This window comes from Capricornis sumatraensis, chromosome 10 (genome assembly GCF_032405125.1).
Source record: "Capricornis sumatraensis isolate serow.1 chromosome 10, serow.2, whole genome shotgun sequence".
In the NCBI taxonomy this organism is placed as follows: Eukaryota; Metazoa; Chordata; class Mammalia; order Artiodactyla; family Bovidae; genus Capricornis; species Capricornis sumatraensis.
Window position 1 is genome coordinate 104810345 of NC_091078.1, and position 12891 is coordinate 104823235.

Here is a 12891-nt window from a genome sequence, read left to right on the forward strand (position 1 = left end):
GGCCTCTGAGCTGCTGTCCCCACAGACGGAGCCAGAGCCCCATAGGCCCCTGTCGGGTGAGACGCCAGGGAGAGATGGATGGTTTGTTCTCACTTTACAGGGATTTTCTGAAGCCTCAGCGCTCGCCCCTCACCGCTCTGCAGCCCTCTTCTCCCTGCCAGGCTGCTTTATGGAGTCTCCTCGGCCGGCTGGGGACAGGACCTGGTGGGAGGCTGCTGACTGCCCGGGGATCCTCCTGGGGGGTCCCCGCACCTCAGGGTCGCTGCCCTGACGCCGCCGGCTTTGGGCCCGGGTGGGGCTCCCCGGGGACTGTGCAGGCTCCCTGGAGCACCACCCCACACACCGCAGATCCTGGCCTCCTCTGCTCAAATGCGCAGGGGCCCCTCCTGGAGTAAGCCCACTTCCCTCCCAAGGCTCTCACCGAGCCCACCGCCCCCTGTGCCACCCGCCTTCCCTGACGGCGCGGCCCCAGAGCTGGGGCTTGGGGCCCTCGTGGGCACTGCCCTCGGGCCCAGGCCGTCTGTGGTCCAGCGACGGGTGACTCATCCTTCCAGGTGGGAGGAGCCTGTGACCCTCACTGCCTCCCCGGCCTCTCGATGGTGGGGCCTGGGGGCAGCAGGGGCTGCCTCCCGTGACTCTGGGGCCCCCGTGACCCTGGAGCCATGGCTGACGACGGCCCAGGTCCGGGCTCGATGCAGGGGTCTGAGCTGGGGGTGGTCTCTGTGTCTTTGGCCCAGAGTTGTGGACGCACCCACCAAGCTCATTCAGTGCACTCCGCGCGGGAGAAAGCTGAAGAGGACAGTAGCCTCGCGCAGCCTCCCAGCGCCACGCTCTCACTGTGTCTCTTTTTTCTTTTCTCTGCAAGACTTCCCTTTCACGCGGTCAGGCGCCTCAAAGGTGACATCAGCCGTCGGCCATGTACCCTCGTGGGGCTCCTCCGGGGAGGTGATGCTCCGGGCTGGGCACAGTCCTGCTGGGTCCTCCTCCCTGGAAGGGCCCTTCCAGGAGAGGGTGGCTGTGCAGAGGCGCCGTCCTCAGGGGCATGAGCTGGCACGTGGGGGTCACTGCACATTCTCTGCCGACGTGCGGCGTCGACAGGTGTGAAATCTGAGGAACATGAGTGTTCAGCACACTTTTCTTTCCACTTTTCCCTATGGATCAAGTTATTTAAGAGAGTTGGGAAGGAAAAAAACCCTCACAAAAGACCCATCTTACAGATGAGGCAACTGAGGCTCAGGAAGGTTAACATTCCAGCCAGGCTTTCAGGCGGGTCTGGTAGGCCGCAGGCCCTTGCTTTTTGCAGGAGCCCCGTCCCTGCCTCCTGGGCACACAGGGCTGCAGAGCCCGCACACGCCCAGCCCACGGTGCCTCAGAAAAGGCTGGCGGCCCCTGGCGGGCACCCCTCAGAGGATGGCCCAAGCTCAGGTTCCCGAGGGTGCCCGAGAATCCACTCCAGGCAGCGTGTACGGGTGGGACTCAGTGTCTGGGGTGGTGTGCGTGGGCAGGGCGCGTCTCACAGGAAAGAAAACAGTTTCACTTTGAACCCAGAGGGCCGGCGCAGCCCGAAGGCCCACTGTGTGGAGCCTGTGGGGAGACGACCACATCGTGACCAGGACGCCAGGGACCCCCCACCCCCGGCACCAACGTGAGCTTCCACCTCCCCGGAGCGCGGTCTCCTGTGCCGCAGCGGCCTCCGCCGTCCCCCGTCCCTCTGCCTCTCAGACCGTCGTCCGGGGGACGCTTAGAACTGTGCATCCAGTCGAGACCTGCCTCTGACCCCGGGCTGACCCCGCGGTGGCTCCGGGACCCCTGCACCCCTGGGCGCTGCCCCACGGCCAGGCTCCGGGTCCCTCGGAGGCATGACCTGGAACGCGGGCAGGGTCACTGGGAGCCAGCAACGTGGAATTAGACGGGGGGACCTTTGTCACCGCTGGCCACGCCCCCTACCCTCACCACCCTCCGCCCAGCGGGTCCCCAAGCTGTCTCGCAGGGAGGGCCTCGGCCTTCCGGGCCTTCCGGACGGAGGTGGCCCTTTGGAAGGGGCAGTTTTGTCAATGCGGGCCCTTCAACCATGAGGCACCAGACTTTGGGGGAAGCTCCTCGGGTGTCATGGGGAGGGGCTGTCCTGCGAGCCCGTCCAGCTCTGAGGTCTCGGAAGGCAGTGTCCAAGGCTCCACAAGGCGCTGCTCCCGTACTACAGCTCAAAGCGGACACGTGACTCTTGACGCCCCCGCGTCCGTCCTGAGGCTCAAGTAGGAGCCACGGGTCACGATGGGCAAACACAGCCCAGAGACAGGCTTCCTGTAGTTCAGACCATTTCAGGTTTTCGTCAGGAAACTCCACACACAGGGCGTCAGATGGAGCCCGACTCCCAGGCCAGCGTTCCCCCGGTTCCTGCCTCTCGCTCTCACCTGCAACCCGGCCTCTGATACCCGGCCTGGCCCCACAGGCTGCGCGGTCCCACGCGAGAGGCCCAGCGCGCCTGGGGTGGGGCGGGACACCGAGAGGACTCCCTGGCCTCCTTCCCGGCCTGCGGAGCCAGCGGGAGGCCACCGGCTGGCACAGCGGGACCCCAGGCAGCAGACGCGCGCCGCAGCCCCACGGGGACCAGGCCCGCCTCAGAGCCAGCAGGAGGCAGGAATGGGGTGGCAACCCCGACCCCAGGGAGCCGCGTGCCCCCTGAGCTGCTGGTCTGAGTGGCTCCATGCCCCGCGCAAGCCAGGCGATGTGCCCTGGGTGCTTAGACCAGACGCAGTGCCCACAGCCGCCGTCTCCAGGACCCGCTGGCTCTTGGGCACAGGGCAGTGGGGGCAGAGGCCATGAGGCCCCGCGGGCTGAGCCTGGCAGGGTGACAGCTCCCGCGAGCGGGAGGAAACCGCCACTCACCAGGAATGTGGACCTTGAATTTGCCGCTCTGTCCAAAGGCGCTGTCAATGACGCCCAGCTCGCCGGTAGACAGCTGCACCCTGAGTCCCACGAACAGCTGGATGTTGGTCTCCTTCTTGAACAGGGAGCGGCCGATCACGCTGTGGTCATCCAGCACCTGTGCCCACCCGCCCGGGGAGAGCGTCAGTGCCAGGGGAAGGCCGTCTGCCACGTGCACGGGTGGCCAGCCCGCGTCACCACTGATGGCCAGCCCCCCACCCCACCACCCGCAGGGACACACAGAGGTGACGAGAGCCCACAGCAGTCCCGCCCGCCTGTCCTGGAGCCGACAGCTCCTCAGGAAGGCCAAGGGGGTGCCGCCCACTCCCGAGCCCGCCCCGCCCGCACTTCGGTGACCTCCCACCCCCAGGCCGCCTGCCAGCCCCACTCCACGGCCTCTGCAGAGAGGAGGGAAGGGGCTGTGCACCCACTCCACGGCCTCTGAAGAGAGAGAGGGGGAAGGGGTGTGCACGCGCGTGTAAGCACCAGGTCTACCAGGCCTCGGAGTGCCAGGGAGGCCTCCTCCTGCCCTCTGGGCCCAGGGCGCTGCCTGGGCAGCATGCGGATGCGGGCATGCGGTCAGCGGGGACCTCCTCCTAGGGCCCCACAAGCCAGGCTCAGGAGCATCGCACTTCTGCCCATGATGCCAAGATTTGGCCAAGCACCCGGATGGGTTGCTCTGAAGAGCAGAAACTGCCCCACTTACCCTAAAAACCTTGCAGAAAAACACAGCCTACCTGACTAGATTCATCAGCCAGATACCAGGCACACGCCCCCCCGCTCCCAGTGACGGGCGGACAGGACACAGGCCACGTGGAGAGCCGCCAGCCTCACCCCCATGGGAGCTGCTCCGCGCCCTCCACGTGGCAAGGCTGTGTGAGGGTGCCCAGGCCTGCTGCACGTGGACGGCACGGAGCAGCTTCTCTGGCCCCTAGAACTGGGTAGTCCAGGTGAGCAGGCGTCGCCAGGCTCAGGGCGAGGGTGCCTGTCGCCTCCGCAGGCCCCCAGCTGAACCCCCGCAGAAGGGCCTGAACGTGAAGCCCTGTCCCAGCCTCATGGGGGGCCTGGTCAGCCAGCAGGGCCAGGACAACAGCCAAATGGACCCGTGGGTCTGGGCCAGCCGTGCGCGTCCCCGCCTGGGGGCCAGTCCCGAGCTCGGCATCACTGCTGAGGCCGCTGGCCAGAGCAGGGAGGCCCTCAGAGCCCCTTGGACCCGCAAGCCCTTGTCTGCAAGGGTTTTCCTGAGCTCAGCGACAGGATCTGAGTCGCTTGCCGATGCGGGGGTGGGGGAACAGCGGGGACAGATGCCCGCCAGGGAGCCAGGAGGGGCCAGGGCACCCTCTGCACCTTGCACACGGCCTCCAGCAGTGATGGGGTGCGGCCGTGGGTCCCAGCAAACCTCTGCCGCAGGGCTGGCGTTCAGTGACCCCTGGGGTCAGAGGACGAGGCCTCCTGCGGGCGGCGGTCAAGCTCGTCTCCACAGGCTCCCAGCCTCAGCGGAGCCGTTGGGGATCAGGCACCAGCACTTCCCACCGGGAGGCCGGCTTCCCCATGAGCCCACCCCGGGATGTTGGCCAGGGCCCACGCTGAGCGTTGGCAGTGAGACGGTCCGAGGGGCCGCAGCGTCCACAAAGGACCCACCTGGGTGGTTGGCCCTGCAGCCGTGGGCTGCTCCCCGAGCGCAGCAAGCCTCTCACGGGGTCCACCAGGCGCGGCCCCTCCACCCCAGCCCCCAAGTGGGACTCGGCTGCAGCACACCTATTTACGTCGTCATGCGCGTCTGTCTCCGGCTGGCTCCGCGGCGTGGCCTGGGACTTGCCAAGTCCTGAGGCGACTGTCCTAATTCCAGCCGGAGGACGGGCGCCGGGATGGGGGACCACTGGAAGAGGGCCTGGTCCGCGTCCCCCAGCCCCGCAGCCTGTGCCCAGGGCTTTGCTGAGCCTTGGGGGCTTCTTTCAGAAGGGCTCCTGGCAGGAGGGGGTGCTGGTGTCCGCGAGAACAGGGGAGAGCCAGTAGCAAGACAGCCGCCCAGGGGCCAGGACCTCGGCCGCAGAAGCTGAAGCTGGGGGCAGCGGGGGCTGCAGGTGTGGGTGCTCCTCTGACGCGCCCGGGGCCAGCAGGGCGAGGTGCCCAGCCTGCGGAGGACGGGCACCGGGAGGGCCCTCAGAGCCGCCAGGACCGGCAGCGCCCAGGCCCCCGGACGAAGGCGTCCAGGCTCGTCTGTCCTTTCCAGCTTAAGGAGCACGCTGCCACGACCACGCCGGGTGGGGTGGCCCGGCCCCTCCCCAGTCTCCGCACCCCATTCTGGGGGCACAGGACACGTGTATCCCCTGCAAGGTGGTTGTAAGGAAGACACAGGGTCTCTGGGGACGACTGGCCCAACGTAACCCCCCTGGGCAAACCCGGGGTGGAGACCGACCTGCAAGTCACCTCACTCTGTCGGGCAACTTCCAGAGGCCTCGGGGCTCGGCTCTGGCCCGAACGCCCACTAACAGGACACCCAGGCCCACTCCTCAAGACCGAGGCCTGCCCAGCACCCAGGGCGCCGACCCGCAGGGACAGGCCCGGTGTCCACGGCCCTGACTCAAGGACCCTGCCTCGCTGACTGTGTCCATCCCTGGGCGCTGACGTGGGTGAAGCTCCTCTGGTGCCAACGAAGGGGCACCAAAGCGCCGTGTTCCGGGATGAAAGGTGGGTGGACACGGCTGGGCACCTCTCACAGGCCAGGCTCGCCCCTCGGGCCAGGCCCTCCCACACGCGGTCTCACCAGCTTTCCACCAGCTCCATTAGAGAGGCCACAGCTTCTGGCTGGGGGCGGGGGGACTGGTCCACAGCTGGGCCAGGCCAGCACCTGCTCGGGACATCGGAGCCAGAGCCAGCACTCTCCACCACGGCCAGCCGCCCTGGCCCTCTGTCTATACAGAAAAAGCCATTTTCAAAGGGGAGCCAACAGACACGGGCTATCAGACGCCGTGGGGAAGGCAGGAGAGACCTGGGCGCTGGGCGGGGCCAGCACTCGCGGGTGGCCATCTGATCTCCCCGAGGCGGGGCCTGCTCGGCTGCGGCTCCAGAAGAGTCTCGATTTCCCTGAGCGGCCTGGGAGCCGGGTGGGGCCCGGGGGGCTACAGGCAGCGCTGCCGGACAGTGAAGAGCCCGCACTGGCCAGAGGCAGTCTCAGGCCGGCTGCGGCCGGGGCCGGCGTGCTCCCCGGGTCCCCGGGCACAATTAGCGAGCCGTCAGCAGTGGAGCGGGGCCAGCCGGGAGCCTCGGCAGAGCCGCCCAGACTTCAAAGCCGGCCAGCGCGCCCAGTGGCGTCTGCGCGTCCACACTTGGTTGGGCCGATGCCGCAGGCTCCTCTGCCCAGCCCGCAGGCCCTGCCCGTCCGGCGCCAGCGGGGGCCAGGCCCAGGGGGGCCGGCACACCCAGGCTGACCCCAGCACGGTGGAGAGAGAGGTGCCAGCTGGGGACCCTGGCAATTGTGCCAGGAGGGAACTGCAGGAGAGCAGATGCGGCCTGGCGCTCGGGGCTGGCCCTGCCCACACGGCAGCCCCCCTGCCCGCGGCCCTGAGGGTGGGGGTGCACAGCCCCCGCTTCTCCGGAAAGGGGACTGAGGGAAAGAGACTGCCCAACTCCCGGCCGTGCCAACTCTCACTGAAACTCGTCTGCAGGCGGCCAGGGCAAAGACGACACTATGCCTTCCACCGTGAGGCACGCAGAGCAGCGTGTGCCGAGGCCCCCGGGGGTCAGCGCTGGGGGCCAGCGGAGGACAAGGCACAGGGGGTCGGAGACGAGGCTACGCAACCCGCAGTCACGGGCTCCAGGGCCCTGCACACCCACCCCCATCACCTGCGGCTACACACACTCAGGGCTGCACCAGGACGGCCTCAGGCAGGCCCCGTGGGAGCCTGAGTTCCCAGCACCGGCGTCTCAGTGGGCAGCTCTGAGTCTGCACACACCGGCCGGTCCCAGGACCACCACGCCCGTCCCTGACCCCTGGACTCGATGCCAGGGAGCCACAGGGACTTGCGTCCGCTCAGGGCCCAGCGGGCGAGGGCTCCCAGGTGGGGCTGCAGGGACGGCTGACAGTGGGGGGCCCCCCAAGGAGCCGCCCGCCTGTGCTGACCAGCTGGGCCAAGCAGCTGCAGGGCCCGCCTGTGTGCTGGCCTGGCTCTGACCGGCCGAGCCAGAGGACGTGGACGCAGCTCCCCGTCTGAGGACCGCAGGCAGGAAGGCGTGCTCACCCGCTCCACGACGCCGTGCTTCTGCTTCAGCTTGTACACGCGCAGCGCAGGCAGGGCGCTCTCCGCGTAGTCCCTGTCTCCCAGCCCGTGCAGCAGGACACCGTGGAAGGCCAGGCGGCACGTGTTGGCGTGGATGTCGGCATCTAGCCTGGAGCCGATCACCAGGCACAGCCGCGGGCAGGTGACAGGCTTCTCAAACTCCACCAGGGCCCACTGCTGGCGGGGGCAGCGGCCTGCCGAAGCCTGGCCCGCCTTCTCGGTGGCCTCAGCCGCGTCGGCCGCGGCCGGGGCTGGGCCCGGGCACAGGTACTGCTCCTGGAAGAGGTACTCGCGGGAGAAGTCGAAGGAGTCCAGCACGGGCTCGCAGTCGAAGCTGTCGGGGGCGGGGCTGAAGAACATCACGCGGCCCATGACCGTCTCGTGGCCCACGGTGATGTGGAACTTGGCCTTGGTCTGCAGGGGCCCCCGGAAGTAGGGGATCTTCTCCACGGAGATGAGGGCCGCGTGGACCGTGTGCAGGGACTCGGGGGTGCACACCAGGCCGCGCTCCAGCAGCTTGGGGTCGAACTGGGTGACGCAGATGCCGAGCCGGTCCCCCTGCACGGCGGCGCTGACGGGCGTGCGGAACATCTGCATGGACTTCACTTTCCTCACCACCTGGGCGGAACAGGAGAGCGGGCTCAGAGTCTGCACCTCGGGGCGGGGCCCACGCAGAGAGGTCTGTGTCCCGGGGCTGCCAGCAGCCACGGGCTCCCGATCAGACGCCCCGCACAGAGCAGGCCCCCGGGGCGCCCGGGCCTGGCTGGGGGTGGTGGTCACTGGAGCCTGACTGCAGCTCTGGGGCCCCTCTCGCCCCCTCCCACCCAGGCTCCGTCCTGCACTTTCTTCCCCAGCCCTCAGTCTAGCCTTGCTTTCCCACCACCCCCCGCCTGCCTGGCCTCGCCCGGCTGCCTCGAAAGTGCAGGACAAACACGGCTGTCCAGACCCCGCTGGGCAGAGGCCTGCCCCAGTGCCTCCCGGCCATGTCGCCCGCTGTGCCACCCCTGCCCGCTCAGACCCGCCTGCTGCCAGCCTGCGGGCTTCACCGGGCAGAGCCACTCCTCATTCCCTGGACACACGGGCCCCGGGGCCGCTGCGTGCTGGGCGCTGTTCCGGGCGTGGGGACAGGGCCAGCTGTGTCCGCAAAGAACGCAGCTTCCAGAAACAGCACTGCAGTACTGTCGTAGCAACGACGCCCATTAGCATAAACGGAACAGACACGTGGCTCTTAGTGTGTGTAGGTACGTGTGACCAACACCCACAGTCTGTGCATCATTCACGCCCTGCTTAGAGCGAACGATGCGCCATGATGCTGGGGCCCCGCGCTGGGGGCTGGGAGAGTCTGGTTGTGTGGGGGCAAAGGTCAGGGAAGACCTCTGCGGAGGCCATGTCTGAGCTGACACCCTGATCACAAGAGCCAGCTGTGCGGGGCCAGAGAAAGTCCACTCACAGCCAGGGCGCCTGGAGGTGTGGAGACGGTGGGGGCGGCAGCGGGGGCGAGGAGTGGGGCGCGGCTGGACACCAGCAGGGGCGACGGATCTTACTTGTTCCCAAACCTTCACACGCCCACCCAGCAGCACACCTCTGTGCCCAAGGCAGCTAAATCAGCAGCAGGCGCAAAAAAGGCCCCACAAACGTGTACAGCGAGAGCCACGCGTCTGCAGAGACCCACGTCCGGGTGACGAGACCATCAGAGGACCTCTGCTTACAGCAGCAGAGGGGCAGAAACCCCCACCGACACCCTCGGCGGAAGGCGGCCCCCCACCGACAGCCCCCACCGACACCCTCGGCGGAAGGCAGCACCGGCCGCTAGGTTTCGGGCGCCCAGTCTATGAGGTCGGGGTGTGGAACCCCCGTCTCCTCCCCGTGGAGGAGGGCTGGGCGGAAAGAGCCTGGTCCTTCCCAGTGAAGCCTGAAAAGCCAGTGTTTGTTTAAAGACCATTAACCACCTAACCAGGAGGTCAGGGGGCAGAGAAAGTGAGAGGAGCGGTGTCAAAAGCCACCGTCAAGATCAGCCAGAAAGAGACACCCTGCACGGTCTGCGCGGGCGCCGGGACGCGGCCTTCCAGGAATGTGGCGCGGGGTGACCGGGTGACCTCGGAGAGATGCCAGCCCTGCCTGGCGCGTGGGGCCCCACCGGAGCTGTCTGCGGGCCTCACCCTGGCCGCACTGCGGGCCTGCTCCCCAGCCCCGAGATGCGCTCACCGCCCTCCGCAAGGTCCTGTCCCTGCAGCGTGCCTGCCACACCATGTGTGGGGGGCACCTGAGCCTCCACGGGGGAAGCGCCCACAACACGCGAAGGACCGGCGAGGCGAGTGACAGCCCCAGAGGCGAGAGACGGGGCGGCGGGCGGCGGCAGGGAGCTGGCAGGAGGCAGGAGGAACACCATCAAGCCAGCCAACACTTCTGCAAACTCGAGCTCATGGCTGCTAAGCAGTTTGGCCCTTTCTGATGAACAAACAAGCTTTACCATCCTCTGGGTCAGTTATTCTTCATAAAACCCTACAAGGCAGGTCAATATTTTTACATTCAATTTTATGGATGAGAAAACAGAGGTTTTTGATGTCTCCAAGGTCACAAGGCAAATAGACTGGGACTTGGGCTGATCAGCTCTGGGACCTCGAGGCAGGCCTGGCTCCTGGCCTGTCCCCTGATCACCCGACCAGCTGACCTGGGGTGGTGCTGGGGGCCTCAGGGTGGACACCCCCACCATGAATCCAGGAAGAAGGCTCTGGGGCTGGAGGCAGGGGCCAGCCAGCTCCCCTGACCCAGCGGAGCTCAGCGGTGCCTCCTGATGGCCAGCCCGGCAGACTTCAGACCTGGCCCCTCAAGAGCCCCTCAGCACCCCACTCTGTCCAGCAGGGCCCCAGCGGGACGGGCTAGTGGGACAGCAGACGGATGCCTGTCGGCCCGGCCCCACTCAGGGGCTCTCTCCAGCCTCTGAGCCTTTGTGCCGCGCTTTCTGGTGTCTGCGGCCCTCGGCGGAAGGCTGGGCTCACAGTGACCGGGGCGCTTTCTAAGGCCGCTGAATGCCGGCAGGGAAGTGGCCCAAGGCGGGGTCCCGAGGCGTGTCTCTCTGCCCTGCACAGCACCAGCCTGCAGGATCAGACACCCAGCCAGCGGCGGCGAGGGCAGAGGAGAGACATGGCGTCCGCAGGATGCTCGTCGAGTGACAAGCTCGTCCTCACCGTTCGCCCAACCACCCCCAGACGGCTCCGGCGACCGCACTTCACAGATCCGGGATTGAGGCCCGGGGGTGGGGCACGTGCCCGTCTGGAAGCCCCTCTCCCGTCACCCCACACACGTCAGCCCCACCAGCGCCCACCAGCACTGCAGCCCTTGACCCGGCTCTCTGGCAGCCTTGTTTCTGCAGCACAGGACACAGAGAAGCCAGAGCCACAACCCACGCGGGGGGCCAGGACGTGGGGGGACCGGCCCCCGACGGCCTCCAGAATCAGCAGATGCCGGAGAGAAGGGGGCTGAGCCGCGCTTCTGATGGGCGAGGTTGCTGTGATAATGGCACCGGCCGTAATGAGATTGGACCCCTGTTATCCGTTTCTGTCCACTAATGAGCCTGGAAGCTCCTGGCTGTGCCAAAGGCGAGGGTCAGGGCCCTGTGACTGCATCAGCGCTTAATGAAATGTAAGTCGGGAAAGGAGGAGAGACGCACAAGGTCGACACTAACAAGCTTACACCAGGATCAGTTACTGCAATCCAAAGAGGCTCAGACCGGAGGGAAAAATGAAATCAGCTTTCAAAGATCCGTCTAGGTTTGGCTCCATCAGACCTGACCAATTTGGTTTAATAAGGTTTCAATTTGGCTGCTCTTATTTCTCCCTCTTCTTTGAGCTGGGCCGGGCACAGATAAGACATCCCCCGCCTGGTGCATTAACTGCGTCCTGCACAAAAAGCCAAGCTCAGGACGCCGCTGGGGGGAGGGTGGCCTGGGCTGTGGGGGCAGCGGGTAGGCCCCGGGGGTCACCCACTTGTACTCTAGAGGAACAAACCACTCAGAGAGGTTCGGGGCCAAGCGAGGTGCCCACGGCCTGCGCTCCCTCCTGGGACTGACCCGTCTGAGCCGCCACTCGTCCTTGGCTTCAGTGTGGGGCTGAAGGCCCCGAGGCCTGACTCCGGCCTTGCCGCCCTGGAGCAAGCTCCAGGGAGTCTTCACGTGTCCCACCACAGGCGTTCAGAGCCACGTGAGCACCCCGCGAGGCGCAGGCGCCTGCGAGCATCCAGGGCAGGGCTGTGCCGCTGGCCTGCTCGACGACTCATCCCCTTGCCCTGGGCGGGCGTCGCTCCTGTCAGGAGCCGTCTCCGCAGGCTCACACAGCGGCGGCTGGGCCGCACGGTCTGTCCAGGTTGCTCCTCCTGAATGCCGCGGTCCCTCCTCCTCTTACCCACACCCGTACTTGTGGGCACGATGCCGCAGGGGGCCTTCCTGTTGCGTCCCCCTCGTGCTTCCCAGCACCGCCAGGCAGACCCGTGGTGGGGCGCACGACTGCCTCAGTACCCCTGATCGCCCACTGCCGCGGCCACTCGCCCCCAGCAGCACCGGGAAGCGCCTTCACGCAACCCTGTGGGCTGTTTGCTGCCGCCCGGCTATTGGCCACTGGGACAGGGCTCCTTGGGGGGTCCCTGCTGCCCCCACTTCACCCCGAGGTGAAGGGGCGAAGCTCCTCCCCACAGCGGATGGCCAGGCCCAGTGGCCTCCCAGGCGAGCTCCCAGGGAGGTGACATCGCAGGAGGTCAGGCCAGCCCCTCCCTGTCCTGGCTCGGTGCCCCAGCCCCTGCCCCTGGGCACCGGCACCACCAGGAGCCGGGCCTGGCAGCGCTCCCCCGCCCCCCCGCCCGGCCTTGTCTCGGGAGGCTCTGCTGCTGCCCAGCGCTGGGCTCTGCTCCATGCAGACATCCTCAGGGGCCTCCATGCAGACATCCTCAGGGGCCTCCATGCAGACATCCTCAGGGGCCTCAGCCAAAGCCAGCTGCCCCCGGGGAGGAGAGTGAGGAGACCTTCCTCTCAGGGGCCCCTGCTCAGGAACGAGACACGCCCCCTAAGAGGAGGAGGCCGTCTTCAGAAGCCTGGGGACCCACATGTGGCCCCGGACCCGAGCGCAGGCTCCGATGGGGGCTCTGCCTGCTGGCGCGTCTGTCTACTCCAGCCACTGCCCCGCCCCCAAGTGCCTGGCCAGGCTGCATGCCCGGAGCTTGGTCACCCCCAGGCCCATGTGCACCGCCCCAGCTCAGGCCCTGACCGGAGTCCTGGGGACGCAGCGAGCGCTGATACGCCGTCAGGCCCCACGGCGGCGCCGCACCTGCACGCCTGGCTCTGCTCTCTGGGCGCCTGCGCCGGGCGGGCGGCTGCCCATGGTAGGCCATGCCACCCTGCTGCCTGCTGGCCCCTCCTGCTGCTGTCTCGTGGTGGGCACCCAGCGGGCGGAAGGGGGATCGGGTTTCCTACCGCGGGGCCCAAGAGGCCCCGCCCCTCCACCGCGACCTCACAGACTCACCCAGGTTCTTCGCCACCCAGTCTGGCAACAATGGAAAACCGTAAAAGTGACAAGTGGCCTGCCAGGAAGCTCCACGCTCCTCCTCCCAGCCACCCTCCACGCATCTGTCATCCCATAAAAGTTTAAATTGAATTACAACGATGTCTGATTCTCCTGTTTTCCATACAACTGGTGCT

The 12891-nt window shown here is 67.2% G+C and overlaps 1 protein-coding gene across 1 annotated transcript in view; it reads right to left on the reverse strand.

The window, feature by feature from the left end:
* The window catches only part of EEFSEC (eukaryotic elongation factor, selenocysteine-tRNA specific), a 113541-nt gene that overhangs the window by 12099 nt on the left and 88551 nt on the right, over nt 1-12891 (reverse strand). Inside the window, exons 5-6 of the mRNA XM_068982515.1 lie at nt 7167-7823; nt 2887-3043 (exon numbers count right to left, since the gene is read on the reverse strand). Coding sequence (XP_068838616.1) covers nt 2887-3043; nt 7167-7823 — 814 coding nt within the window. The remainder of the gene's footprint in view (nt 1-2886; nt 3044-7166; nt 7824-12891) is intronic.